Source organism: Tripterygium wilfordii, chromosome 14, assembly GCF_013401445.1.
Source record: "Tripterygium wilfordii isolate XIE 37 chromosome 14, ASM1340144v1, whole genome shotgun sequence".
Lineage (NCBI taxonomy): Eukaryota > Viridiplantae > Streptophyta > Magnoliopsida > Celastrales > Celastraceae > Tripterygium > Tripterygium wilfordii.
Window position 1 is genome coordinate 1841483 of NC_052245.1, and position 27372 is coordinate 1868854.

At 36.5% G+C, this 27372-nt stretch overlaps 3 protein-coding genes across 5 annotated transcripts; all 3 read left to right on the forward strand.

The window, feature by feature from the left end:
• The first annotated feature begins 5502 nt into the window (after positions 1 to 5502).
• On the forward strand, positions 5503 to 7797 carry LOC120014071 (probable indole-3-acetic acid-amido synthetase GH3.1). Its single transcript, XM_038866001.1, has 3 exons — positions 5503 to 5876; positions 5971 to 6072; positions 6172 to 7797. Exons 1-3 carry the CDS (start codon positions 5554 to 5556, stop codon positions 7544 to 7546), a joined length of 1800 nt encoding a protein of 599 aa, XP_038721929.1. The 5' UTR covers positions 5503 to 5553; the 3' UTR covers positions 7547 to 7797.
• Positions 7798 to 14189: 6392 nt separating this feature from the next.
• On the forward strand, positions 14190 to 18036 carry LOC120015192 (metal transporter Nramp3-like). The gene is made up of 4 exons (XM_038867472.1): positions 14190 to 14962; positions 15408 to 15544; positions 15668 to 16320; positions 17440 to 18036. The coding sequence occupies exons 1-4, from the start codon at positions 14442 to 14444 to the stop codon at positions 17656 to 17658; spliced, it is 1530 nt and encodes a 509-aa protein (XP_038723400.1). The 5' UTR covers positions 14190 to 14441; the 3' UTR covers positions 17659 to 18036.
• Positions 18037 to 18952: 916 nt separating this feature from the next.
• LOC120014965 (U-box domain-containing protein 4-like) lies at positions 18953 to 26948 on the forward strand. 3 transcript variants are annotated; one of them, XM_038867116.1, is made up of 7 exons: positions 18953 to 19090; positions 19730 to 19872; positions 20521 to 20885; positions 22922 to 23202; positions 24149 to 24265; positions 24443 to 26503; positions 26589 to 26948. In XM_038867116.1, exons 4-7 carry the CDS (start codon positions 22927 to 22929, stop codon positions 26646 to 26648), a joined length of 2514 nt encoding a protein of 837 aa, XP_038723044.1. In that variant the 5' UTR covers positions 18953 to 19090; positions 19730 to 19872; positions 20521 to 20885; positions 22922 to 22926; the 3' UTR covers positions 26649 to 26948. The 3 variants fall into 3 exon arrangements, with proteins under 3 accessions (XP_038723044.1, XP_038723045.1, XP_038723046.1); XM_038867117.1 differs by lacking the exon at positions 19730 to 19872 and having other exon boundaries at positions 18956 to 19090; XM_038867118.1 differs by lacking the exons at positions 18953 to 19090; positions 19730 to 19872; positions 20521 to 20885 and adding an exon at positions 21566 to 22133.
• The last annotated feature ends 424 nt before the right edge of the window (positions 26949 to 27372 follow it).

The window sequence follows — 27372 nt, forward strand, 5'->3', positions numbered from 1 at the left end:
GTTCTGGTAACTATGGTAACACAAAATTATCTATCACAAATTAATCAAGTGGCATACCTTGTTCTTGTACCCATACCATGCATGACCTGGAGCGTATGGAGTTCTTGGTAACTATGTTCCAACTAAGGGCAGAAAATAAATAAATAAAAACAATAATGAAAGGGAAAAAACCAAATTAATCGATAAGATAAAAGGCAATTTTCTAACTGATTTATGAAGTTAAATATCAATGGGGGACCAAAACATTGACAAAATAAAAAAGATGATGACAATGATGGATAGAAACCGTGCCGTCCTACCTACCAGTTTGTAAGACAATTGATGATCTAGTGCAAACAAAATGGGATAAGGGGTGGGATGGAATATTAATGTAAGAGATGGACGATAGAGACCAAAATACAAAAATATATACGTGCATCATGCATTTATGATGTATACAAACATATACACACAAATATATATATGTGTGTGTATGTATACATGCATGCGTGCGATGAATGTTGATGTCTAAGGCGCCGTTTGAGGCTCCGTATAGGATAGTATAATATTGTTATCCAGTATAAAATTTAATCTTTGTATAAGTTGATGTATAATTTAATCCTATCCGGTGTTTGGAAGGAATCTGATATTAGGCTTGTATAGTATAAGATTTGTGGTAATATGTCTGGATTACCCTCAATTAAAATGACATTGAATGTTTTTTTGTCATTTGACATGTTATTTGTTATACTAAGCACTTCTTATAAAATAAAATGAGTTAGAGGCATTTTAATATTATATGATCGGCATCGTATAAGAACCACTTTTGTATAAAGTTATACTATCCCGAGTATTTTAAAAATCATCCAAACACCCGATAACTTCATTAAAACATAATTTTATACTATACAGAGTCTTATCCTCTCATCCAAACGGAGCCTAAAAAGATAGCCAAACGACCCAAATCCAATCACAGAGTTTATACAAGTGACATGAGCTAATTAAGTAATGTACATCACCTCATAAAATGAAGATAAAGAAGGATTAGAAAAAGATGTCATACATCGATGTGAAACTCAAACTCTCAATTATATTAATTGCTTCGTTTTGATTGGAATAAAGAGTCGGCGGAGCAATAGTAATTATATAATGAAAATTATATGGTATGTTTTGTTCCTTACCCATATGTGTCACTTATTTTTTTTAAGTTTTTTTTTTTCATATATTATATGTCGTTATTAATCGTATAAAAAATATTTAATGGTCATAAATAATTTATTATTTTTAATTTGCGTGTCCACTCCACAGCTTAACAAGACTGCCATATATTTATAAATAAATAATTTCAAGAAGAAAATAAGGAATTTTTAAGATATGCTAATTTATATATGTCGTTAAAGGGGGAAAAAAAGAAATTCAAACAAACAAGTAAATACAAATGCACAACCTTCAATGGCTACTTTTGTATTTTATTACAGTTGTCTACATACCCTTTTTTTTTTAACGGGGAGAGGGATTATACACATCATTTTTACCACTCCAACTAATGATTCAGATGTATAGTTGTCAACAAAACTAATGGAACACAATTCGTGATTCTAGAATTTAGGTCCAACTCCAATTATAATTTAAAGGATGGAGAGGAGCCAACAATAAATGTCACAAAAGGGGACAAGAAGACATTAAATTCTCCAACTACTCCTGTAATTATATGCATCCTAACCACCATTAATTGCAAAGAATTAACGAAAACTGGACAAACAGTTCATGATACCAAACTTTGTAGACCTAATTAAGCAAGAAAAACCAAAATACAAATGCTGTACTCTGGTTTATGCGGAAAATGGGGTTCTTCAATGCCCAATTATTCAAGCCAACAAGCTTTGACCAAGGCATAAGAAGGAAAAAAAGAAAGCAAAAGTCAATTACGTGAAAGATCAAGCGATGACATTGTTAGTTTTATGTTGCAGAAATTTGTGACAGGAGACTAAGTCAAATTTATGACCATTAGCAAATGCATTTTGTTCAAGTACTCAATCTGTATGTTGATCAATGCATTATATTAATGAAGTGGAAGTTTCCACGTAATTTACCGTGTCGAGTACGTACCTCGGATAGATACGGTATTGGGTCTCATTTTGCTTACTTAAACGTGCCTGCGTCTTTAGTTATTACGTACTGTAAGAGAATACTGGAATACGCACTTTGAATATTTCAACATCTTGTAGTGGTTGTGAGGTCCGTGTCTCATGTATACAACTTTTTCCAGGAAAACACAATCTTAATGGGATCATCCATAACAAATGTACGTTTTACCTAGCTAACAATATATATATATATATATATGGATAGACACACCAAGTAGTCGATCATTGATTGGTTCACATTGGATGTGCCGTTTTAGAACACGACGAAAGAGAAATGAATGAATGTTTGGATATAGTAGACAATCTACGTATGTTTTATCAACAAAGATGACGACTTTTGGGTACTACATTACATAATTTCAAGTAGTAGAGAGAAAAGTTACTTATTTTTGCATAACGTGTGAAAATTAAGTTATTAGTTTGTTGCTATAATAAAGGCAATATACTCAGAATGCAATGAGTATTATACATCCAAATTTATGAATTAAGCGCAATAATGTGAGGATCCGATTTGGAGGCTTTATAATTCTCTAAAGTCTATAATTCACACGTATTAATGATGAAAAAAGAAAGTCAAATAAGTTTTAAAAATTGAAAAACAAAAGTTTAGAGTGTGATATGAAACATTTCCTAATCCATTGGACTAAAATTATAGACTCTCATATTCTAAACAAATTGCAGAGTCTCCGGATCCGTGAGAAACACATGAGGTTTTGTAATTGATACACATTTAAGTAACTAACTATTGCACCTATGAATTATGGTTGAGCTTGCTCCATCTCTTAAATATTTGGGCCGTACCATATATCCCAAAATGAGCCCAACATGTATATCATCACACAATTTTGTTAATAGTTATGTCATTTCAGAAAGTGAAAACAATACAGATATGGATTGTTGATCAGAACACAAATGTACCCAATCACATATATATATAACCATATGCATGCATGAGGAACCAGACTCAAAAACAATCGATGTCATCCCCTATTTAATTTCCCTCTATCAAAAGAAATAATTGAAACGATCGAACTTTATTGTGGGATGTGGATAGGCTTATTGTTCCAAGAATGGAAAATTGTACAAATGATGTCGGACTTTTTACACGAAAGCCACCACATCAAAAATTGACACTCGTTTAATGTGATTTTCTTTGATAGATGCTTTATTATATATGAATTGAACTTGTCAGACTTTTTAAAGAAAAACAGTATTGAGTTTTACATTATCACTTTAGGGTTTCAGGATTTTACTCTTGTGCTGGCTTGATTTTTATGAAGTTTTGTAGGTGTGTGTGTGTCTATATATATATATATATATATGAAGGCACTTACTCAAGCAGTCCAATTAGAGTTTTAAGCGAATCTAACAAGGTAATCGCTTGTGAATTCCATAGTATTTGGATCAACACGTATGTACACTTATGTTCTTTTTTTTTTGACAATTGATATATATTGACCTAATTTGAAATCGTCAAATCCGGGCGCATATAAATTTTCACTCAAAAACATGCATGTACACCCTCTCCACTGAATTTACAAATAGCGAAATATGAATGTGTCCGGTAGAACTTAGAACATCAAATAGAAATTTAATGTCTAGCTAAGTCTCTAAAGTATCCCTTAAATCTGATGATAGGATCCTCCTAGCACTATTAATCAAGGGATAATTGTTGTGTTCCTTAGGAGCTAGGTATTTCAACTCACCCTTACAATGAAATAAAATCCAATTGAAAGCAAAGCAAACAAACTAATAAATTCTCGCATTACTATCCAATCTTAAATCAGTACTGGCAATTGTTTTAAAGGGCGTCATTATTATCATCATTCATCATCTCACACGCTAAAGCAGGACAAAAAAATTCTTTAAATAGAGTATTGCGTATCCAAATAGCTCTTGTTCGTAGTTTCTACAATAATAATTCATTGTCCACAATTGCACTCTAATCCTTGATGGTAACCCATAAATATAACGATGTATACGTCACCTGGAAACAGTGATTGAAGTATCAAATATATATACATCCCCCTAAATGCCAGATCGAGAACAAGTATCAATTTGATTGGACTTGAACTTAATTAGTAGTAATATAATAATTATACAGACGGATGAATTATTTGTGCGCACGGTCCTGACGGTCTAAGTTTAAACTCATATCGAATATTCAAAGACAAATTTAAATGATGTCGTTATCGGTAAAAAAAAAATAAAATGGAGGAAAATAATAAACAAGGAAAAAAAATCCATTTAAAAATTAAATTGTAAAATAAGGTATGATTTAAGAAAATAATGAAGGTATATATGTAAACACCAAATTCAATCACGCAAGTTATGAATCATTTGTACAGAAATTAATAAGATAATAACTGGAAATCAATTGTCTTCAAGAGGAATAAGATACTGCAAATTTGATGTAATTAAATGGAAGGAGAGGATACCAAGGCATGTTCCATGTCAACGTCTGATACAGTACCTTTTTTTTATTTACCATGTAAAAACATTGATGGATATATATTATTGCAATAGTTAATAAATGACAACAAATCATACCGAATCTTAATAATTAATTTTAATTTAATCTTAACCTCCAAAAGATGGTGAAGAAAACAATGTGTATTTTGCAATGCAACTGTCATGACGTAAAAACAAATGCGAGGCCTCACCTACCCTCCTCATATTAAAATTGTCACCACAAGCCTCGACACACAGTGGCAGTACAAAAACATAAATTCTATTTACTTATACTATCATTCTAATTAATTATTCTATTAAAAGTCCCATCCACGTGATTGCTGTAGCGCAGCATAATTAATCACAATTAGCCAATAATTACCTTCTTTATTAATACATTACTTTCATAGCACAGCTAGATTAAATTGATTAATCAAGAAAATTAAAATTTCCCCTTAGGCGGGTCTGATTTTTCAAAGCCTAAGCTTTTTTGGGTTTTTATAATATGGATTTATAAGAAATTAAGGGCTTATCGACTCTCTCACTAAAAACTAGGATCCAAAAACAATGGGTTTAGCCGGCAGCAGTCGCTATCTGTGACCAACAATCTAACCAGAAAAGAGCCGCGTGGTCTGGCTGACGCATAGTCTAGGACAAATACGATGCTGACATGGCAAGACACATGGACCCCCATTGTCGGCTCTGTTAAAGCAATTCTTACGCGTAGTGGGCCCCTGCTTGTCCGTTGAATGTTCCCCATCATAAACTCATAGACAAAATATTTTCCCATGTCGCTCCGTCAACGTCTTTCCAAAGTAGTACCGGTCCGGCTTTCCACGTTGGCATCAGTGACGTGGCACTAAGTTAGACGGGGCTCACTGCCTCCTCTATATAAAGCAATGTTTTGTTATCAACAAATATCGCCCCATATCTTCTTCTTCTTTGTTTTCGAGTCTTATTCGATCGGTTAGTTATTATGGCAATCGACACAGCTCTCTCATCGTCTCCACTCGGCGTGCCTGCCAGTGAGAAAGATGCGAAGGCGCTTCAGTTTATTGAAGAGATGACCAGAAATGCTGATTCCGTTCAAGAGAAGGTCTTGGCGGAGATATTGAGTCGTAACGCCGACACTGAGTATCTCCAGCGGTTCAAGCTCCATGGAGCCACGGACCGAGACACTTTCAAGTCCAAAATACCTGTTGTTACTTATGAGGATCTCCAGCCTGAGATCCAACGTATCGCTAATGGCGATCGATCTCCTATCTTGTCTTCACATCCTATCTCGGAGTTCCTCACTAGGTGAGATTATCAAAAGCAAACTATAAAATATATTATTGTCGTTATTAATTAATTTTTCTTCCATGCTAATTGGAAATACTAAAATTTATTGCAGCTCGGGGACTTCTGCTGGTGAAAGAAAACTGATGCCGACGATCGCTGAAGAGTGGGACCGTCGTTGCATATTATACAGCCTTCTAATGCCTGTGATGAATCTGTAAGTTCAGTTTTTTTTTCTCTCTTTAATATATTTTCTTTTAAATATAAAGTGATTACTGATTAGGTTTTGATTTTTTTGTTTCTTTTATAAAAACAGGTATGTGCCCGATCTGAACCAGGGGAAGGGGCTATACTTTTTATTTGTGAAGGCAGAAGCCAAAACCCCAAGTGGACTGGTGGCACGCCCAGTGCTCACAAGCTACTACAAGAGTCAACAATTCCGGACCAGATCATATGACCCTTACAACGTCTACACAAGCCCAAACGAGGCAATTCTCTGTGCCGATTCCTTCCAGAGCATGTACACGCAAATGCTCTGCGGCCTACTTATGCGCGAAGAAGTTCTCCGCCTCGGTGCAGTTTTCGCCTCTGGCCTAATTCGAGCCATCAAGTTCCTCCAATTGAACTGGAAAGAGCTCGCACAAGACATCTCCACTGGCACCTTAAACCCTAAAATCACCGATCCTTCTATCCGAGAATGCATGACTAAAATCCTCAAACCGAACCAGGAGCTCGCTGAATTTATAACCAAAGAATGTTGTGAAGAGAAGTGGGAAGGTATAATCACACGAATCTGGCCCAAAACTAAATATCTGGATGTGATTGTGACAGGTGCCATGGCCCAGTACATCCCCACACTTGATTATTATAGTGGTGGATTACCGACTCCTTGCACTATGTACGCTTCGTCGGAGTGCTATTTTGGCCTGAATTTGAAACCAATGTCCAAGCCATCAGAGGTCTCGTACACAATCATGCCAAACATGGGCTACTTTGAATTCCTACCTTATGAGTCGCCGGCTCCGGCTCTCTCTCGCGAGTCTCCGCCACGACTGGTAGATCTCGCGGATGTTGAGGTCGGAAAAGATTATGAACTTGTGATTAGCACTTATGCTGGACTCTGCCGGTACCGAGTCGGGGACATCCTCCGAGTCACAGGATTTCACAACTCGGCTCCGCAATTCCAGTTCATTAGAAGGAAGAACGTTTTATTGAGCATTGACTCAGATAAGACCGACGAGGCTGAGCTCCAAAAGGGAATCGATAACGCGTCGTTGCTGTTGAAGGAATGCAATACCAGCGTAGTGGAGTATACGAGTTATGCGGACACGAAGGCGATTCCGGGACACTACGTGATATTCTGGGAGTTGCTCGTTAAAGATCCGGAAAATGCGCCGAGCGACGAGGTTTTGAATCAGTGTTGTTTGGCAATGGAGGAGTCGTTGAACTCGGTGTATCGACAAGGACGAGTTGCAGATAACTCAATTGGACCGTTGGAGATAAGGGTAGTGAAAAACGGCACGTTTGAGGAGCTAATGGATTACGCAATCTCTCGCGGTGCGTCGATTAACCAATACAAGGTGCCACGGTGCGTCAGCTTTACGCCTATTATGGAACTACTTGACTCGCGAGTTGTTTCGGTGCATTTCAGCCCAGCTTTGCCACACTGGACCCCAGAACGCCGTCGTTGAATGCATGGAAACCAAAGTATCTGTGTGGATATCAACAAAAAAGGGATAGACCAACGTACAGTGACTGTCATGGTTTTAGCTTTGTTTATGTGTCTAGAACTATATCTCTTTTGCTTTTGAAATCTGCAGTACTGTCTCTCTGCATAATAAGTTGATAGAACCTGTACGCGCATGATGTCTCTTTTGTTTGTCTGTCTTTTGTTAAGGTCAAGAAATTAAAGATGTTAAAGTGTGCAGGTGTGTTGGAGTAATGCTTTCCGTCCCAAAATGCTAAGAATCCCAATATTATTTTGTTTCAAAATTATATCACCTGACATTATTCATGTAAAATCGCGGGCTCCACATGCCCACATGAAATCTCGTGTGCCTATTTCAATATTTGGAGTATTTGAGACGAAAAACAACGGGATTCGTAAGACTACTCCCTTCATGATTTCATTGTTTGGATACTAGCCGTTCGTGGCAAAAGTAGTAAAACTTTTCATGTTTCGAGGGTGTTGTGGGTGAATATCATTTTATACCCTGTGAGGTTTATGTGCATGGATTGTAGTGCACGTGATAGATACTCCACTGAAAACTGGCCACTAGATATGCTTTCTTTTTATGATGGTTTGGTGGATCTGACTGTGAAAACTAGGTTTTTGGTGGATCTGATTGTGAAAACTGAGTTTTTATTTGCATCTTCTGCTTGGAAGCATATCACGACTCCCGATATATATCCTTGAACAGATGGATGGATGCATACGTCAAAGTGGGTTGGTATAGTTTATGTGCTATCATGCATAAAAGCCTGTTATATTGATATTTAAGAACAATTGTTAAGGTCCTTACGGACTCACAGTCTCATCCTCTCCTATCAACTTTACATACGGGATTAATTATAGTTGGAATAAAATATAAATAAAGTGGGGAAGCAATAGAGTATTGGCCGGTTTATAGCATATATCCACCCTCTCTAATCCTCTAAGTTACATCATTCTTATTATTTGATTTTCAAAATGACAGGAGGTTGTTATTGGTATAAATATACGGGTGGAGGATATTAGGAAAAAAAAATTCAAAATGCATCAATCGAATTCCATATTTATTTGATGGTGATTTGATTGATATTACACAATATTAATTATTGATTCTCTAATATTCTTAATTGATTATCTAATAATATTAGCATTTCCCAAGTCAAAATCATTAGATAATTATGTTCAAACATTTAGAATTAATCTCAAATAATTATGTTTGGATCATCAAATTGAGATTATGTAATTATGCCACATATTTGAATAAATATTATTTGTCAACTTGAATACCACATTGATATATTGATCGACTCTCAAGACATATCTCATACTTAAAAAAAAATATGATTCGACGGATTTGGTGGCTTCGCAATTCCTTAGAGTTTACAATTCGCATTTAATGGTGGAAAAAAAGTCACATAAATTTTAAAAATGGAAAGACAAAAATATGATATGATGTGACATACCTCACAAACTCCAAATTATTTAAAATTGTATACTCTATAATTTTAAAGGAGACCCAAATCCCGATCCGACATACAAAGCTAGTCAAATGTGTTGGGCATTCATAATAGGTTGAGTCCAACTTGAATGTCTGCATAATTCATAATATCCGAAAAGCTATATCATTTTAAGTGAGGTGATGTTTCATCCACGACCACGTGATAAACAAATGGCCGGTGACTTGACTTAGCAATCTAGCTTTTCAACCCTGTATGGACTACTACATGCATGCATCAACCACTAAAATTAGTAACTAAAAGGTAGAAGGGTTTAATATATTTTATATATATACATATATAGCTTTAAACTTTAAAGTGATCTAATGCTCTTAGAGTAGGCCTTTATGCCTTTTAGAGGTCACAAAGTGAAAGTAGATATTTGACTGTCGAGGTCTCTCAGCTCATTTAACCATGTGCATGATAGATATATAACAAAAGGTCATTAACAATTCCAATGGAGTTTCTTGGGTGATAAACCTTTGTCAATGACATGTAATATTGGGTAATTTCATGTCTATTAGGGTTTTACAATTTTAGTATTTATAGGGTTATAGTTATATGAACCTAAAAGTTCAAGTCTTCTGTTTCAGCTTGAATATTGTCCAACCATCATTGTCTCATATGTTTTTTTTTTATCATTTACTAGTATTTTTACACTTAAAAGAGATAAGATTTCAATATTATTAGTGCATGAAATTGCATTGAATATGCCACTACAAATACAGTAATTGATTGTAATAGAAATTTTGGGTTAGTCGGCAGACGACATAGACCTTGATTTTGAACAGTACTGGGATAATTGTGTCGCGGGTCTCCCACATCTCAGACATTCTTTTCCGCGTCAAAAAAGAAAAAATGCTGGCTAATGCATGGCATAGTCATTAACATTTACAATATTCAATACCATGACTTTACTGTAACTGTGATTTTCCTCTTTTATGATTTAACATCCTTATACATTGAATCTATCATCCAGTCATGAATCATGACTAATCTAATCTCCACTTTCTTACATTACTAATTATTTGACATTAGAATCTTCTAGTCCTCTTACCTCACTAATGATCATCAGTACTTACCTTCATCTTTACAGGAATGTTGACACTCACAATTTAAACAACTATTCCAGAGAGATCGCTATTTACACACATACTTCATCTCAAACTCTCAATACACACACATTTTTTAATAAGATTTAAATTTATCAAATTATCCTTAAATGAAATTACCTTACAAACTATTTACTTTTTGCAACCATATTTGTTTCTCAATAAGTCAATATAATTAATTGAATTAAATTTATTTTACAAATAATACCATATCTTCTCCTCCTTTCCCATCTTCCCCAACAACGGCCCATCAAACAGTGACAGTAAAAAGTAAAAAGATCAAAAAGCCAAAAAGGGTTTAAACTCTGTCACAAAAAGAGAAAGCACTAAATGTCTCGGGGTTTGTGTTGTTAAGTGGTGGGATTTGAATCATTTGATTTGATTACTATGATTGGGTTTTGTTTGTTTGTGCCATATTTTAGGGCTTAAATAGCTAGGGGTTCTGAGTATGGAAGATGATGAGCTACTACGAATCAGGTACATTAGCATAAATCATCATCTGTTGAACAATAGATGAGGAGACAGCCTAAGAGTGAATGCATCAAGAATCACTTTGACAGCTTCTCCTGGTTATTTCGATATTTTCTTTTCAAGGAGTAATTTAGGAATTTCAACCGTGTGTATTAAATAAATTTTGAGATTTGTTCAGTAGGAGTGTGCATTGAATTTAAATACGTGTACAAATAGCGACTCCCCCTATTCCATGTTGCCGAAATTTACAGTTTTTTTTGAATTGGGCTGTCACTTGGTTTGTCTGATGTGTCCAAAAACAAAAGCTTGCGCCGGGCCATTACAATGCAGGACTTATAAAGAAGGCTTAACGAGTCTAAAAAATGCATCCTGGCCTTATATTTTAGGTCTACAATCCAACAGAGGAGATTGTTCAACCCAAAAGAAAACGACCACATATTTTAAGCATTCAAGTTAGATACTAATGTAGTAATTAAGTTACATCTTCTGTTTCAGCTTGAATATTATCCAACCATGTCTTATATGTTCTTTACCATTTAGCTAGCATTTGTATACTTAAAAGAGATAAGATTTCAACATTATTAGTGCATGAAATTGCGTTGAAGATCTGCCACTATAATGATACGACATATCCTAGAATGTAATAGGATTTAATTTTGGGTTAGTCGGCAGACGACATAGATCTTTGTTTTGTAAACACTAGGAAGATTGTGTCGTCACTCGTCTCCCACATCTCAGACATTCTTTTGAACACCATGACTTTACTGTTGCTGTTGCTGGCTTTGTGTTGCAGCTTCTCGGTGATTTTCCTCTTTTATGATTTTATCATCCTTATACATTGAATCTATCGAGTCATACATGACTAATATCCACTTTCTTAGATTACTAATTATTTGACGACTGAATCTTTTATTCTCTTACCGCACTAATGACCTTTATTTTGCAGTTAGTGTATAATTATTAGGCTTAGGCAGGAAACAAAGTCTCCCAACTTGGTTATTCAATCATTGATTGATGATCTATATATATATGAGCTTGTGCTTGAGCTTGAGCTTGTGCTTGAAACTTGACTCAAGCCTCTGGGTTATCTGGAATTCTTTTGAATTGGGCCGTCACTTGGTTTGTCTGATGGGCCCAGAATCAAAAGCTTGGCACGGGCGATGGCCCATGGCAATGCAGGCCTTATAAAGAAGGCTTTAATTACAAGTAATTGTACGTGCAAGCATGGGCCACTCTTTTTGTTTCAATTTCTTTTTGGAGCCTTTTATGTTGACGGCACTTGTAATGGACCAGACTTCTTGCACGGCCCAAAGAATCAATGTCCTAACCAAGAAACACACGGGCCTTTCAAGAGAGTGATTTGTGCGATGTCAAAGATAAAGAAGATTATTAGTAGTGACTTTTATCATTGTATGTTTAAAAATAATAGAAAAAGGATTCGGACTCAAATTTTTATTATTTATAAACCTCTTTTGATAAGATATTACATAAAATATGTGGCACTGTAAATTATTCTTGTGAAAGTTTTTTGAGGGGTGTATTTTCTAATACACTAATGCTCCGTTTGTTGGGCAAAAAATCACTTCTTGAAAAACTTGTGTTCCTATCTATAGGTGTTTGTTTGCAGAAAAATACTAAAAGTACAAGAAAATGAATTCAAGTTGAATAAAAAACTAGACATAAGGACCAGAAAATGACATCCTTTCTACTTCTCCGGATGTTGTTTTCAATAGTGACTGTAGAACACTCCCTCACAATTAATAATGTACGCAAATGATTAGAGTTTATTACATTTATTGAAAGAGTATTGCTAGGTAGTTCATATAGTGATAGTCCATGAGAGCCCAAGTATTTTAAATGAAATTTTAAAATATTTTAACTCTAAATATACACGTTAGATTTTAAAAAAAAAATTACATATTTAGAATCAGTGCATAAAGCTCTTTCTAAAAATATTTTTGTCGATAAGTTTTATCGGGTAAATCTTAATTCCATTGTTTTTTTCAATGGAATTTTCAAAAATAATGAATTTATAACTAAAATAATGAATTATAAACTGTGCTTTAAACAATAATAGAATCTATGTTGAAACAATAAGTTTTGGATAATGAATTTTGGGATAAAAAAGTGGAAATAAAACTATTATATTGATTAAATCAACAGAATATACCTGATAGGCTGCCATGGCCTACCAAATTGATGGGCTACATGTAATTTTTGTTACTGAAAATATTCAAAACATTTATACTCTATATATGTATGTTTTTTATAGCTACAACATCTCTCTTTATATCTAAAAAAATATCTTTTACATCTGTAGATGTATTTCTCTCTCGATATATATTCTTTACATATGTACATATAAATGTATTTCTCTCTCAATTTACAAAGATATATATCTGATATATAATAGATACACTCGCATGTATACAATATACATATACATATATATATTTATATCCTCATGTATTATACATCATTCTATACATAAATAAATAAATAAATAAATATATATCATATCATTATATCTCAAGTTTATGTTTTTCACCAAATAAATAATGAAAAATATTAGTAATTTTTTTGTCCAAATGTCTGTAATATTTAGTGGCTGAAAATAAATTCGAGGGGTGTTTTTCAAAACATTTCGAGGTAGAGGGAGTGCAATTCAAAATCACCTAAACTAAAAGGGGTGTAGATGACTTTTATCCTGTAAATAAATTATAACGAATTTTCTTATACTTATCTTCGATTCTCCACATTTCTTCTAGCCTCTCACTTTCAGACATGATGGATATCGTAATCATAAAGCTACGTACTATAATATTTGGTAAAAATAAATGCTTACGAGAGGAATATTAGTCGTGAAGTGAAGAGGCGTGCGAACATGGAATTGACATGGCCGAGACAACCGAGGACCAGTTAAAGATAATTAATCCAGGACAATAAGGTTTCAGGTTCTGTCGTGACGTGGGAACACGAAAACCCGTGCAACCTGAGCGCCACACGAGTAAAACGTCCGCTCAGTTGTTGCCCTACACACGTGGCAACAGCATTTAAAGCCGTTGCTCGTGTTTTACCCCTATGCCCCGTCACCTCTGAAAAAGCCCGCAACCTCAGACCCCCTGCACTTCACGAGCGTCGTTGTGTACTACCCATCTACTTATCCACGTCACTATCCATGTATACCCAATTGCTCGTATCTATACACTCGGGGCCCGCCAAACGACTTTAGAACGAAAAGCGGTGTCGTATTAACTGGCAAAATTCCAAAATTACGAATGGTAGGTGATGATAATGCTAGAAATTCTTCCACCACATAAAATAAGGATAATTTTTTTACCATTAATTTGAAATATATGGGATCTAAATCAGTGAATTTCACTCCATTTTATTTAAATCAATAATCAAAAAATTGTCATTATTTTATGTTCTTACTCTTTGTTTTCTGGAAGAATTTTGATGATAATACACTCGATAAGGAATTAAGGATGAATAATAAAAAAAAAAGTGAAAGAATATTCATCACATCTCGTATATGCTCTAATCAATTATTAACAAATGAGTTTAGGACACCTGTTATCAATACGTAGCAAAAGACACATGAAACGATGAAGCAGAAGAAAATTTTCACCTTTCCTTTTTTGAGGAATCCACTGCCGCATAAACGGAACTAACAAATCATTTCAAGACTTGTTTATCTCGTGAGTAGTCAGAATTGAATTTCAGGTTCACTAATCGCATTGCCTGCGTAATCACACAGTCTCCTCTGTAGGCTGTACACCACCCAATCCTCATCATGCCAACACCACAGGAGCAGGAGCAGGAGCAGCCACTACTGCTCGACCCGGACCAGGAAACCGCATATGATGAAACAGAGAAGGTCCACATCGTCGGAATCGACTCCGACTCCGAAGCCGACGACGCGATGCCGTTCTCGTGGAGGAAGCTATGGCTCTTCACTGGGCCGGGTTTCCTCATGAGTATCGCGTTTTTGGACCCGGGAAATCTGGAGGGGGATCTTCAAGCGGGTGCGATTGCTGGATACTCGCTGCTATGGCTGCTATTGCTGGCAACGGCCATGGGACTCCTCGTGCAGCTCCTGGCGGCTCGGCTCGGAGTGGCTACTGGACGACACTTGGCCGAGCTTTGTAGGGAGGAGTACCCCACGTGGGCCCGGATGGTGCTGTGGGTCATGGCGGAGCTGGCTCTGATCGGGGCTGATATACAGGAGGTTATTGGAAGTGCGATTGCAATCAGGATTTTGAGTAATGGATTCATTCCTCTCTGGGCTGGTGTTATTATTACTGCTTTTGATTGGTAAGTTTTGTAACTTTTGATTCGTTTGATTTGATGTATTTTGGGCTGTGCTCTTGTTTCTGTGTATGTTTTTTCAGCACTTTTGCCTTATATTAATTTTTTTTTAATGTATTGTTTTGTTTATTCATCCATAGATTGAGCTTGATTATGAAGTAATTATTGGAAAGAGTTTTGAATGAATAATTACTTTATTATTTGTGGGTGTGACCCAAACTTAATGCATATGTCATTCGTTCTTTGTTACTGGAGCAGTCCAAAATTGTTAGGCTGTCTGGAAAATCTGGAAAAAATAGTAAGTATGCGATTAGCTTTGATAGTTTGTCTCCTAGTATTTTAGTCTTTTTAGCACTTTATTTTTAAATATTAATTTCAGTATTTGTGTTCAGTTTTGATTGCACAATCCTTTTGGTTAATATGACACTCCTTTTATTCTGTCTTGTTACAGTTTTATCTTTCTGTTCCTCGAAAACTATGGGGTGAGAAAATTGGAAGCCGTTTTTGCTGTTCTGATTGCAACAATGGCACTGTCATTTGCGTGGATGTTTGGGGATGCAAAGCCAAGTGGCATAGACCTTCTTCTTGGTTGGGAAATCTTATGCAAACTAATATTTACTTTTAAAGCATAATAATTTGTTTAGAAATTTTCCTAATGAATCACTATACTTCTTGCAACTAATAGAAAATTGACTGGCTTCTCTTCTGCAGGCATTGTGGTTCCCAAACTTAGCTCTAGAACAATAAAGCAGGCTGTTGGAGTTGTGGGTTGCATTATCATGCCCCATAATGTATTTTTGCATTCTGCTCTCGTACAATCAAGGGAAATTGATCATAGCAAGAAATTCCGTGTTCAGGAGGCCCTCAAATACTATTCAATAGAATCTACTATTGCCCTTTTCGTTTCTTTTATTATCAACCTGTTTGTGACAACTGTGTTTGCAAAGGGTTTCTATGGTACAGGCCTGGCCGATAATATTGGCCTCGAAAATGCAGGGGCTTATCTCCAAGAGAAATATGGCGGTGGAATTTTCCCAATCTTGTATATATGGGGTATTGGGTTATTAGCGGCTGGACAAAGTAGCACAATTACTGGAACATACGCAGGGCAGTTTATCATGGGAGGTTTCCTAGACCTTAGATTGAAAAAATGGCTTAGGGCATTGATCACTCGAAGCTGCGCAATTCTTCCAACTATTGTGGTCGCGCTTATGTTTGATTCCTCTGAAGGCACACTAGATGTTGTGAATGAATGGCTCAATGTACTTCAGTCAGCTCAGATCCCTTTTGCACTTATTCCCCTTCTTTGTTTGGTTTCCAAAGAGCAAGTCATGGGGACATTCAGAATTGGGCCTATTCTCAAGGTATAATAGTACTCTCTCTATTCTGCATATTGACAATGAACTATCACTGCATTGGAATAGATATTGTTATCGATTCATAATTTCTCTGACGAGTTTCAGAATTTTTTTTGGCCTATACTGTTTTATTTTGCTGTTTTTGCGGTGATTGATGCCTTACTGAAGATGAAAAACTAAGATATATTTTTTTGGCCATTGACTACTCATATTTTTGTAGAGTTTTTTTTCGGGAACTCACAGTTTATGACAGTTCACTCGTGCTTATCATGTAATATAATTGTCTTTGCTTTGGAATCAAAATAGTGAGGATGACATCAGTAAAAGACACTTATCAAAAATTTCACTTGTTTAGTAGAAGTCGAGGGAGTAGTTGTCTAATTGGAAATCTTTTTCCTTATGAGTTATGACTACTCTTTCCAGGTTGTAATCTACATCTGCTTATCATGTTACTTGGAGTCTGTGACATTATAAAATGTGTGGTGCATGTATTTTTCGCCCCCTTTTTTTTTGTTTTTTCTCCTACTTTTATGTCTTATATGCTTCACCAGCTGATTTGATATACTATTCCCTTGTGTCTCTGCGTGAGGATCCTAAAAATGAATCACATGATTTGCATAGACTGAGACATAATTATATTGGAGTGGTTGCATATCCAGTGAACTGGAACATCAAATGTTATTTCATCTTTTCGTACACACTGAGTTGCTATTATTCTTTGCTTAATTGGTTGAAGCCAGCTGCAAAATGGCATTCAGAAGTTGTGGCATACCTGTGGATTTGCTTCCTCCGAGGGAATGGCTTGGATAAACAAAACTTCTTCCTGACATTTATTTATATCAATCATGGAATTTATGATTGTTCTCTTGAATTTCAAACCTTGCACATGCTTTTGAGGAAATCTTGTTATTTCTCATCGAGTCATTATCTCCTTTGTTGAAATTAGATAAAACAGGGCACTGCAGTGAAGTTAGAAATACAAGGATTCAAAATTTGTGATTTTGATATTATGCTATAATATCCTGCTTTGCGCTGCTGCTTTGTCTTCATGTTTTTTATCAAGTATTTTGAGGATAAGTTTTGTGCGCATGACTTCTTTTTTTCCCCTGAAACTTCTTTTTGCAGATGGTTGCATGGTTTGTTGCTAGCCTGGTGATCGTTATCAATGGATATCTGTTAGTGGATTTTTTCTCCTCTGAAGTGAGTGGAACGATCTTTACCACTGTCATGTTAGTTTTGACAGCCGCATATATTGGATTTATAATTTACCTTATTTCCCGAGGCATTACCTTCTCTACTTGGTGCGGTTTAAGACAGTCGAAACAGGCACAAGGAATTGAATAAATCCCTTTGTTTTAAAATGTTCACTTCAGACCATACATTCATTCATTTTCGCCGCCGTGATGTTGGAAGCGCAAAACACATGAATTTGGCATGTTTAAGAACAGTGCTTAGTATGGTTACTTCTAGCCTTAGTTACTAGCTGTGTACAAAATCGAAGTGTGAGTGGGGAACCTTATTTCTTTTTTGTATGAGCAACTGATGGTTATCGTTCCTTCCGTACGGAGCCCTTGTATCATGTTATAGAATCATTATATATGATGCATAGGGAGGACAGGGACCAGCAAAAGACTAATTTAGCAATGTGATCTCAGCTTCAGTTGTGAATCAGATGTTATTGAACAATGCAACTTGAGATTTGGCTTTTCTGTTTCTTTCAAACTGCTGTCTGCATTCTTTTAGGTTCTCTACCTGCTGTAATGAATTTACAGTGGAGTCTGCTGTAATTTTTCTTTACTTGCTGTTATAAATTTACTTTGTGCTGGGGTTGGATCCGATTAGACAAATCAAGTGGTCTTAAGGAAAAATATAGTCGTCCATGTGGTGCACAGAAAAAATCCAATCAAGATAAATTCAAATAAATAAATTTGATGGAGATAAAATTAGGGATAATATTCAAAATTAATTAAATCTCTTGAGCACCCTTGGGGTCAAGCGTAAAAATAGACAAATTGGCAAAGCCTGCCATGCCTGTAAATATCAAGCTTCTAATGCTTTTCAGCCAGGGCTTACAACGAAGGCAAAGAAGAGCAAGGACGAACGAGAAAAATCAGCATCATCAGATCAGGTCTAGTGCTTACACAGAGCGAGCAGAGACAATACTAGAGATGAACATATCACAGCTAGATCTAATTGTCAATTGTTCCAAACCTTCAAAAAAAACTATGTTTCAAATGTCAATTCAAAGTAAATTACAATTAATCAACTATAACTATAAGTTATGGATACGAAGCGGGTTGGATTTCGACAAACCTGTCTCTGTACTCGTTATTTTTCTATAAAATACTCGTACACGTCCTGATCTGTTAACCAAGATTTGGGGCCGTTAACTAATAGAACTATCCGACTGATTTGAGACAAGTCATACGATACGAACACGTGGAGTACAGATAGTTTTGACCTCCCGACCCTAAACTCGTCTACCTTATATTATGGAAGTCTTCGTTTATGACAATTGGCAAATATACGACCGGACTACTTGGCGTCTACCTAATGAAAACCCAATCCGGTCAAAGTCTCATACCCTGTAATTAATTACACAGAAAAAGAAAGGGGAAAAAAAAAAATAGAGACAAAATCTTTAACTATTCGCCCGACAATGGAAAGAAACTTAAAACCAGCAGAGAATAAGCAAAATCTGAGTTGGCCAGAGTTTCTCGGAGAGGGACGAGCGGATGGCCATCTCTTCTGGTAATTGACCATTCACTGCGTTGAGGTGCTATTTCTTTTTCTTTAAATTTGATCCATCTAGGGTTTGAGTTTTACATTTCTTATTCAGTTTCTTATTTTCAACTTGATTGCGGAGGCGGCTCAAATATGCAAATATGCTTTGAATTTGAATAATTAGAGTCCCGTGTCTTGTTCTATGCTCTTAATTTTCTCTTACCGTGACTAATTGTTTTTTTCAATTGAACTCAAGGTGTTATCTTCTTGATTAGTGTCGTGGTTTTATGGGGAGATGAAATGGTGTAATCTTTATTTTCCATATATTTATACCTGATTTGTAATTTTTCCCGGCATTTTTCTATGATGGATTTGATTAGTTTAATGAACGGCTACCGAATTATGGCACCAGTGGGACTCTATCCCTATCTTTGTGCTTCTTGAGGTGGATACAGTAAAAGTGCTAATTTTGGAACCTTTTTGTAGAAGGGGAAAGTGAGAAATCGGTTTATTATTTGGCAAGCGTTAAAATTTCGACACGTATGTTGGTGAAAACTGGAAATCTAACTAAAAAGAAGTTAAACATCCAAAGACATGGGAATGAAAACAGAAAATGAATAATGCCATTTGCAATGTGCAAAAATACTGACTTGAATAGTTGAGGGAAGAAAAACTGTGTTGAAGTGTGCAGGAGTTTTAGGAAGAGAAACATATATGAGAAAGGAAGAGTTCTTTTGGAAGTTAGAAATATGTACTGATAGTGAGCGGAGAACTGGAGCTTCCGTTTAAAAGATTTATGGCACGAAGCGGAGTTCTATATTTGGTAATGAAAAGGTTGATCTCTTGCATTATCTTTTTCTTGAATATTCATTTTTTTATTAGTAATACAAATAGTTGACATCAATGCAGACATATGCACATATATTTATGAATGTGTATGTAAACAAACATTATGAGTCACCATCTAACAGACCCCATCATTGCTTGGGATAAAAGCTTGGATGATGATGATATTTGGAGGTATGGTTGTGTGCATCTTTTCCTTCCCCGACCCTGCTTCCACTGTGTGAGCCTTGTGCATGCGAGTTGTTACCTCTTTTACCTACGCATTTAACCTATAGGTACAAGTATTGGGAATGTTAAATTCTTAGACTCTTGAGATAGAATCTAGATGCAGGGAACGGCTGTCCTATGCATGTTTGCTTACATGTGAGAGAAGGGAAATATTGACCACTAATCTTACTGTTAATTGAGAAGTCACATGTTTTCTTTTCTGTTTGACATTTCGAAGGGTATTGGGAAAATTTGTTGGCTTGACATGTCTCCAAGGAAATTATGTAATTCTTTCTTGGTGGAAGGGCTGTCTGTTTAGAACAGGCCAGATTGGTTGTGCAAATTTTACCATCACTACGTACAATCTATGTCCAATTTCTAGTATTCTAATTCTGAGGTATCATAACTCAAAGTTTCAGTTCTGCGCAGGTATTGGTAGTCGGTGCACTCCATTGAATATTAATGAGTGACGATTAGGCTTGTACTCCAGAGTCCAGACCGAACCTTTCTTCATTCTTCGGAAGCTGAAGAGGCCTCCTGATTCCCTGATGCTTCCTGCCTAAACTCTACCCTGGCTGATCAGATACCCCTTTTCCAACATCACCTTGCTAGAAAAAGTATTGATATTGTGGAAAGTATTGATATTCCACGAACTGTGTTGATATTGTGGACTGTGTTGGTTTAATTATGGGTCTTGACGGAGGAGTTCTTCATTTTTATGGTCTCAATTCTCTGAGGTCATTAATTTGACCATTTACTTTTGACGTTTGAATTAAGAGTTCGTGGTGAAAAAGGTATTCTTCATGTCCCTCATTATTTTTCATTTGTTACGTATAACTTTTTTCCAGTGGGATAAATTTATGGATGTGTTGCTCCTAAAGAATTTGAAAGAGATGATAAGATACAGGATTACAAAGAAAAAAAAATGGTTATTACATTTCTATATATAGAACTAATGGAAAAGTGGAATCATGTGGTTGAAGTTAAAATAACTGTTCCAAATGGTTTATCAAACATCCTTTATATTATTGTTGCCTCTTTTTTCATACAAACATTACCTAGTACTTATTAGGACCTAGCCACCAAGTTCGTATCTCATTTTCTAATCTTTAAGTTTTTTTCTGTTACAACGACTAAACCATTGGCCTTTCCATTGGGTGTATTTTGGTGTTCCAATCTGCTTGATAGTTTTTGTTTTTCTCTTGGTTTTGTTGTCTTTCCTTCTTTTCTTGAAACAATAAATGATTTGATTCGTTTTAGATTCCATTAAATCTTCCTTGCATTGTTGGTTGTTGTTTATTTTTGCGCTACCACTCTTGGTGTTGAATTGGTACAAGAAGTATTCCTCGCTACATAAACACACTTACAAACACTGTAGGCTTTCCACTGTTGTTTGAATGCCAAAAACCAAATGGGCATGCATAGCTTGGTGAATAGTTTTTCCTTCCTTTGTTTGCATGACTGTTGGACCAAGACATGACTTTCATCTCAAAAGATGGATCTGTTACCTCAAGCACTCCCATGAGATTAAAGGCAAGCTCCCTAGATATTCCTTTGTTCTTGCACTATGGAAAAGTATGACTAACCAAATCCTCCTTTTCCTCACAATACAAGTATATCATCTATTTTTCATTGATTACCTTCTTTTCTTTAAGTTGTCAATCTTCAAGATTTTACCTCCAGCCACTTTCCGAAAATCTAGAGCATCATCTTGAGCTTGATTAATATGCCTTACATACTAAACGGCATGCTCTGTTAGTGTTGATGTGGATTTTATACTCCACCTGCCAAAAGACATCAAGGCTAACTCCCAGTTGAAGCCTCATCTAGGGAAGAGTTTTAGTGGCAGCAAGAAACATATTGGGAGTGTGGGCATGAGAATTCTGACTTATCGCGCCCTTGAAGAATTCTAAAATTAAGTTGACCTTAGGATAGGCTGCACATAGAATAAGTTAAGCATAATGCCTATCAATTTGTTATTATGTCTCTTTTGTTTAGGCTTTGAGAAGAAATCTTTATAGCTGAAGCAGCGGAACTTTCAGGTTGGTGGTTGAATAATACTTTGATTGCTTTTTTCTACTACTAATTTTGGTAGTCCTCCTAAAGAAAAAGAACTTCTTCTTTTTTTATTGGCTATTACTGAAGCTTGGTTCACTTAATGGAATTTTTTTAAACCTAATTCTTATCCTTCAAAATATTTATGATGTGAATATGATTCTGTTACCCTGTGTTGTGGATAATAGTAATTCATGCATATCATTGTTGCATTTTAAAATCCTTAAGTACGCTGCTATTATTGCATATAGCCATAGGTAACTGGTTGATTGATATCAAGCACTTCTTTGGTGACATTCGGCATGTAGACAGACTCTGAAAAGGGCTAGTTAACACGATAGATTTGCAGACAAATGACAGCAACGGTGTTGTTTCCATAGATTAGGCAGAAGAGAACAGGTTGCCTTCAAGGCAAAAAAAATTATGACACTTGAGTAGTCTCTGTTTCCATTGGTATGATAGGCATTTCAATTTTAATTAATGGGATGTGTTGGTATGAGTCCAATTCCATGATCAAGATGGTCTTTTGCCAAATACCACTGCTGTAAATAAAAGGGAAATCTACTACACTTTAGCTTACCATTTATTGGTTGTTGCTGTAAATTATTTATCAATTCAGCCTGAACATATAAGATTGGTAAATTTTCTAAATAATTAGCATTTGGTTTTATTTGCATTGGATGTTTGTCATTCTATGCGTAACATGTTGTTTTACTACTACATTTCTTCAAGTTTTCCTATTTTTGGGGGCTTTTTAAACTTTTCCACGACGCAGGTACAATGGAGAAATCATTGTTGAAAGCTCTTCTTAATAGTATATCCACCTTTTCACATCTATCGTCTTTCGACAACATAAAATCGGATCCAATGCAGAGGTCTTACCAGAAGGCAGAAGAAGTATTGAAGTTGTTGAGGCCCACTCTTGGTGCCATTGTAGATTCTGAAATAGCTTCTGATGACATACTCAACATGGCATTTGAGCAATTAGGTCAATCTGTTGATGAGTTGACGGAGCTTTTCAGAAATTGGCAATCATTGTCGAGTAAAGTTTATTTTGTGAGTCAGAAACTATATTTTCAGTTAAATTTTTATGGTTGTTTGGAACGATTTTATTTCTCTCACAAATTTTACATTAAGCAGTAAACCATTATTGTGCTATGTCTGTTGGACTATTTCTAAATTTGGTGCACCTTTTAGTTTTTTAGTAGAGTTGGTAAAAATTCCCTTTAATGATGCAACTAATATCTCATAGTTCAACATCACTCTTTTCAAATGCCGAAAACTTGAAGTGCATTCAGACTTCACTTCATCATTGTGTTGTTGTACCAGTAATCTTTATCAATTTTACTTTACATATTACTTGAGCTGGGATGAGATATATGTCTTCAGAAGTTTATATTACCACTAGGTGAGGTACTCACCCTTATTTACTCCTGTTATATTTAGTCCCTCCCAGAAACCGGTCTCCAAAAGGACTTTCTAAAAGTTGTTCTTTTCCATGTAGACGTACACTGCATTTTTTTTATCACTTCTCCAAATGTTAAATTATTACATAAGTGCTTCTGCTTAGCAACTTTGAAAAGAGTTTGTGGCTTCAGATATTTTTGCAAAACCTCCTCTTTCCTGTGGCCTTAACCTTCTTGAGACAATAATTTCTCCTCATCAACACTTAATTTTATTTTGTTGGAGGGAGAGGGTGTAGAGTTATTTAATATCTTATGGTTTATCCCCGCACAGCACACCCTTTTTTATTTCCTTATTATGAGGTCCTGGTTTGATTTTCCAGTCTGGTTCAAGAAATTATTGGTTTAGGAGTAAACTTGTGGAGGCATCTCCTTGGTTTTTTACCAATAACTCCACATGCATTCATTCTTGTTGCTTCACATGCATTTATACACGTTTCGGGTTAGAATGCTCATTTTATAATCCTCACCTTGCTTGCTTATATATTATTCTAGGAAAATTATTCCTTTGACCACTTAATCTTTTTTGTGTTGTCTAGGTTCTGCAAATTGATACATTATTGGTGAAGATTGAGACCTCTGGCCTGGATATTCTTCAGCTGTTGAAATTGTCCCATCAAAATCTCCCTGATGAATTAAGTTCATCTTCTCTTGAGGTACCTTGCTTGACAAGTATTTGTTGGAAGTTTTGCCATTTTGAGTATGTTATTTCGTGCTGCAGCATGGATTGTGTAAAATCAATTGCAAGGCTTTTGATTTGATTGATATGTTAGGATCTTGAAGGAGCTGTATTTCTTTTATTGTGGCTAACTATTGCCGGCATTTAATTGCAGCACTGCATACAAAAAATTAAGCACATGGGATATGAACAAGTGTCGACAACTATCAAAGAAGCTTTAAGGGATCAATTAGAGGGTGTTGGACCAAGCTCAGAGGTTTTGGTGAAAATTGCTGAGAATCTCGGCCTGAGCTCAAACCAGGAGACTCTAATTGAAGCCGTTGCCCTTGAAAAGTTGAAGGGGAATGCTGAACAAATTGAGAAAACATCAGAGACTGAGATTATTGATCAAATGATTGGTCTTGTGACTCGCATGCATGATCGTTTTGTCACAATAAAGCAGTCGCAGAGCTGTAACCCTGTCCCTATTCCCACTGACTTCTGTTGTCCTCTTTCCCTTGAGCTGATGACAGATCCAGTTATTGTGGCATCTGGGCAAACCTATGAGAGGACTTTTATTAAAAATTGGATTGATCTTGGGCTTACTGTCTGTCCTAAGACTCGGCAAACACTGGCTCACACCAATCTGATTCCTAATTACACAGTAAAGGCACTAATTGCTAATTGGTGTGAGTCAAACAATGTGAAGCTCCCAGATCCCTTGAAGTCCATGAGCTTAACTCAACCCTCTCCACTTCTCACACATGCTGACTCCGTGCCACCCAGGGATTTACAGATTTATCCTAATTCCAACGGCAACTGGCCATTGTCACCTGAGTCAATATGGTCTGGCAGTCCTTCTGGTAAGAGCTTGATTTCCTCTGCTGGAACTAATGGAGAAAGAGCTTCTCCGTGTCATCCCCGCTCTACTTCTGAGGGTTCCTTGTCAGGTGTAATTGGGAATGGATTGGGTTTGGATATTGATAGACTGTCACTAAAAAGTTATGAAGACAAGGCTACTGACTCAGAAGCAAGGAGCACGGATTCAGTTGGTGAAAAGTCTGTGTCACCAGTGAGAAAAGACCCTTCTAATACTGCCGGACCTTGTGAGCTTTCTCAGAGCCATAAAAGAACTGTGTCGGCTTCCAGTGTGCTTTCAAGTGCAAATCTCAATGAAAGAGTGGATGCCAATGGGACTTCAGATGTATCAAATCATCGTACTTCTTATAGCAGTGATGCCTGTGGGGAGGTGAAAGCAGAGCCACAGGATGCTGGTGCCTTGAACACTCCACAGAGGGAACCTGAGGTACCCCTCCGTTTGGCGGAGACACGATCCAGAAATCAAACAATATGGCGCAGGCCGTCAGAGAGGTTTGTTCCAAGGATAATTTCTTCCCCAGCTATTGAGACGAGGGTAGATCTTTCTGGTCTTGAATCTCATGTTCGGGAGCTGGTAGATAACTTGAGGAGCACTTCGGTTGATGCTCAAAGAGAGGCAACAGCTGAACTAAGGCTACTTGCGAAGCACAATATGGATAACAGAATTGTAATAGCAAACAGTGAAGCCATTAGTTTGTTGGCTAATCTGCTTTACTCAGCAGATGCTAAGATTCAGGAAAATGCAGTCACAGCACTCCTTAATTTGTCGATTAATGACAACAACAAAATTGCTATTGCTAATGCCAAAGCTATTGAACCTCTAATTCACGTTCTTCGGACAGGAAGCCCCGAGGCCAAGGAAAACTCAGCTGCCACTCTCTTTAGCCTCTCTGTGATTGAGGATAATAAGATTAGGATTGGAAGGTCTGGAGCCATTGGACCTCTGGTTGATTTACTGGGAAATGGAACTCCAAGGGGGAAGAAAGATGCTGCTACAGCGTTGTTTAACTTGTCAATATTTCATGAAAACAAGGCCCAGATTGTGCAAGCTGGGGCTGTTAGGCACCTTGTTGAATTGATGGAACCAGCGGCTGGGATGGTTGACAAGGCAGTAGCTGTTTTGGCAAACCTTGCTACAATCCCTGAGGGTAGGACTGCAATTGGTCAGGAGCGCGGGATTCCTGTTCTTGTGGAGGTTGTTGAACTGGGTTCTGCCAGAGGGAAGGAGAATGCTACAGCTGCTCTATTACACCTTTGCACAAGCAGTGGTAGGTTTTCCAATATGGTTCTTCAAGAAGGCGCTGTCCCACCTCTAGTGGCATTGTCTCAGTCTGGCACCCCAAGGGCCAAGGAAAAGGTATTGTTCTTGATGATAGATATTCTATATATTTTTTTTGTTCTCTCCATTCCGTGTAGGAAAATCAGTTTTCTTTTTCTTGCAGGCACAACAACTTCTTACCCATTTCAGAAATCACCGACATGGTAATGCTGGCAGGAACTGATTTTAGAAAAGCAACCCAAAGTGTCATTGAAGGTTTTGAGTCGAGTTTTATACAGAGCGTGTGAACACTTGATCTTACAAATAATACAAATGTAAGGCAAAGGCTTTTTGTGGTTTTATTTTCTTATTATTTGTAAAGGTAATTGATTGTGGAGGATTTGATTGAGTCCTCTTGTGAAGTATATTTTTCTTTCTTAATATTCAATGTAGAAAGGAGAAGTTTCATTTGTGAGTGAGTCTACCCGTTATGACCTCAGGAAAGATTGATGATTGAATTTTTATGTTTGATTTCATGTCCTAATTTGTGTCTTTCTAAGCATGTGATTTGTTTTTGTTATCCAAAAGTTTGGTCGTAGTTTCTTGTCCTGCTTATATGCTGGTGTTCAGCTCAGTTGGCTAATTATTTGTGTATTTTTGTCCATGGTGTCGGGTTTGAAATTTTGAATCCTGCAAGTAGCATATTTGTTTATATTTACGAGTGTTGTTGCATGTGTATGAGTTCTATGTTTCATACAAATAAATTTGGTACTGCTTGGGCTAAAATCATATGGGAGTTCTAATGTTCCATCATCCGTGTGTAGGGGGTAACGGCACAAGGTATCATGATGGGCTAGGAAATTTCAAGGTTTGCACATCCACTGGCCCAGGATCAGGCCCAGGCCCAGGACCAGGCCCAACCATTATGACGCATCAGGTTTAGCCGTTTAGGTAGGAAAAGCCGGCTT